The following is a 2,922-nucleotide window of genomic DNA, read 5'->3' as shown; positions in this document are numbered from 1 at the left end:
TGCAGTCTGCTACCGGCTGTACAACACGTCCACGGAGGAAAATAGTTATAGTAAAAGATCGATTTTTTAATTAATGAATCGATTTTGTGCCATTTAAAGGAAAATCGATTCAAATCGATTAAATCGATTTTTTCAACCCAGCTCTAGCAGTCTGCAGGTTTCTGTGTTGGACTTCAGTTCTCAGCAGGACGGTCAAATGAAACATGAATAAAATATATTAAATAAAATAAATTATTTAATGTTTATTGTTTTAATTATTTGATTAAAGTCCAGTAATTGATCAGATGGCTGTGTTTTCTCCTTGTGTGACGGAGCTGTGTAACATCATAATTCTGTCATGGAGGACGACAGAAAGATAAAACATTTCATCTTTAATCAGCAGCTCTGTCTGTCGTTACTGTCGCTGGGTTCCTCTCCTCATTGAACCATCCTGCTCTCGTCCACTAACATCAAGTCCAGTTTGCCGTCTGCCTGATTCCACGTGAACGTAGCATCAATAGTTCTGAAGAAACAAATTTAACAGCAAACTTTTAGCATTTTCATGCTTTTTATCATCGACATGTTCTTTGTAACAGGAGCTTTAGATTAAAGCTGAAACAATCAGTTGATTGATTGATCAGTAATCTGTGAATCACCTCTGATGACGTGTCGCTGCTGCAGATCTCCACCTGGTTATTTAGTGTCTCAGCAGTCATTACAGATGGTTTAATGTTCAATACTTTGAACTAAAGCTCCATCGGATGTGTTTAGGTAAAGGTCTGTTGTCTCTGTGTCAGCCTGGGAGTCAGGACTCAGGGCAGAAACGCCCTCAGGCCATGGCCCCATCTGCTGCTGGAGCTCATTAATCTGATCATGGTCATCAATAACTGACCTGTCAGAGCAGCCAATCAGAGAACAGGACCCAGCTGTCCACACACACACACACACACACACACACATTAGAATGAATGCTAACGGAGCGGGCAGCATCTCCACTGGGAGGTTGTTAAAATGCTAATGAGGGGCGGGATATGCAAATGAGCGTGTGTTTCCTCCACTGGGAGTCAATCCCATCAGCCCCTGCTGTCTGTGGGACCCGCCCCCTCACCACATGACTCCCATAACAATCATCATGGGGGGTAAATACGCTCCTGATGTTTCACTTCATTACAACAAACACAGGTGATGATCTTCTTCTTCTGTGGTATCAGACGTAAAAACAGTGTCATTCAGACAGCACACGTTTTAAAGTTTAGCAGCGCTGAAAACTATTTAAAAAATCTGTCCCACAGTGTCTCATGACCTGATAGTGTCCCCACAGTGTCTCATGACCTGATAGTGTCCCCACAGTGTCTGATGACCTGATAGTGTCCCCACAGTGTCTCATGACCAGTTGGTGTCCCCACAGTATCACATGACCAGTTGGTGTCCCCACAGTGTCTCATGACCTGATAGTGTCCCCACAGTGGACTACTGGATCAGTATTGAAGCACAGTAATATTGAGTCGACTGAGGGGTCAGACTGAAGAGGTTAAAACTGTGATGTCATGTTCACACAGGTCCGTCCCTACAGACCAACCGTCTGTCTCTGAAGTTCATTATTGAAACCTGGTGTGTGTTTGTGTGTTTGTGTGTTTGTCAGCTGTATAACTTCGGGGAGACGGTGTCGTTAGTGTTTTGGACGGAGACGTGGAGACCTGAGAGCTTCTACGACAAAATCTGTAAGAACAGAAAAGCTGGACTGCACACGCTCTGTCTGCTGGGTGAGACACACACACACACACACACACACACACACACAAGATACGTTTACTTCACAGCACGCAGGGCGTTCAATGACCAAAATGAATGCTCACCTGTTAAATTGAACCTTTTTTTTTATGGTGCACTGGTTGGATTAAATCAAACTGGTTAATTTAAGGTGGACTGGGAGATTTGTTCTCTGAAGCTCACAGAATCAGATCTTGAATGCAGCAGCTGGATGATGCGTTCAGGGTCGAGCAGGTTTGAGCGCCACCAGGTGTCTGGTCATCCAGAGCAGACCACCATCAATCAACACGCAGACAGAGACAGACAGAGAGATGGACAGAGGCAGACCGAGACAGACAGAGACAGAGAGATGGACAGAGACAGACAGAGAGATGGACAGAGACAGACAGAGACAGAGAGATGGACAGAGACAGACAGAGACAGAGAGATGGACAGAGACAGACAGAGACAGACAGAGAGATGGACAGAGACAGACAGAGACAGACAGAGAGATGGACAGAGACAGACAGAAACAGACAGAGACAGACACCCCTGGGACACCACCAACACTATTGGTCTTGAGGGAGCTGATGACCTGCTGGTGACTGTTTGTGTAATGAGTTGAATGTGTGTGAGTCTCAGCTGGTTCTTAATATTTATTAGAGGAAATGAAAGAATAAAAGACCTTGAATACACAGACCGACAGACAGAAAGACAGAAAGACAGACAGACAGACAGACAGACAGATACTCATCCATCAGCTGCCCTCTGTTTCACAAACTGACTCAATTTTCATTTCAGGTATCTGAAATCAGATTAAAGACTCAGTCACATTTATCTGCCTCTGTTTTATTTCACAATAAACTGACTCTGTTACTGTTTAAACTAATTTCACAAACTTTAGTATCAGAGGCGTCCCTGTTAACAAAATTCACAGTTTAGTTGCACACGAACGTTGTATGTAGGAGTATGGTATGGGATGTGATTAGAACAAAAAGTTTAAAAACAGTCATGTAGAGTATGTAATGAAAAGGTCTTAGTATAGGATGTAATTAGAACAAAATGTAAATTATGATTTAAAAAAAAGTAATACTTTAGTATTTAAGAAAAAAGTCAGTATAGCATGTCATCAAAAAAAAATCATGAAAAAACATCATAGTATGTCGTCAAAAATCATGAAAAAACATCATAGTA

The 2,922-nt window shown here is 42.5% G+C and overlaps 1 protein-coding gene across 1 annotated transcript in view; it reads left to right on the top strand.

Annotated features, from left to right (window-relative positions):
- LOC126387029 (diphthine methyl ester synthase-like) overlaps nt 1–2,087 on the top strand; it is a 5,469-nt gene extending 3,382 nt beyond the window's left edge. Inside the window, exon 3 of the mRNA XM_050039594.1 lies at nt 1,622–2,087. Coding sequence (XP_049895551.1) covers nt 1,622–1,894 — 273 coding nt within the window. The 3' untranslated portion in view covers nt 1,895–2,087. The remainder of the gene's footprint in view (nt 1–1,621) is intronic.
- The last annotated feature ends 835 nt before the right edge of the window (nt 2,088–2,922 follow it).

This window comes from Epinephelus moara, unplaced genomic scaffold (genome assembly GCF_006386435.1).
Source record: "Epinephelus moara isolate mb unplaced genomic scaffold, YSFRI_EMoa_1.0 scaffold1565, whole genome shotgun sequence".
NCBI classification, from domain to species: Eukaryota; Metazoa; Chordata; class Actinopteri; order Perciformes; family Serranidae; genus Epinephelus; species Epinephelus moara.
This window is presented reverse-complemented; position numbering and strand designations above follow the sequence as displayed.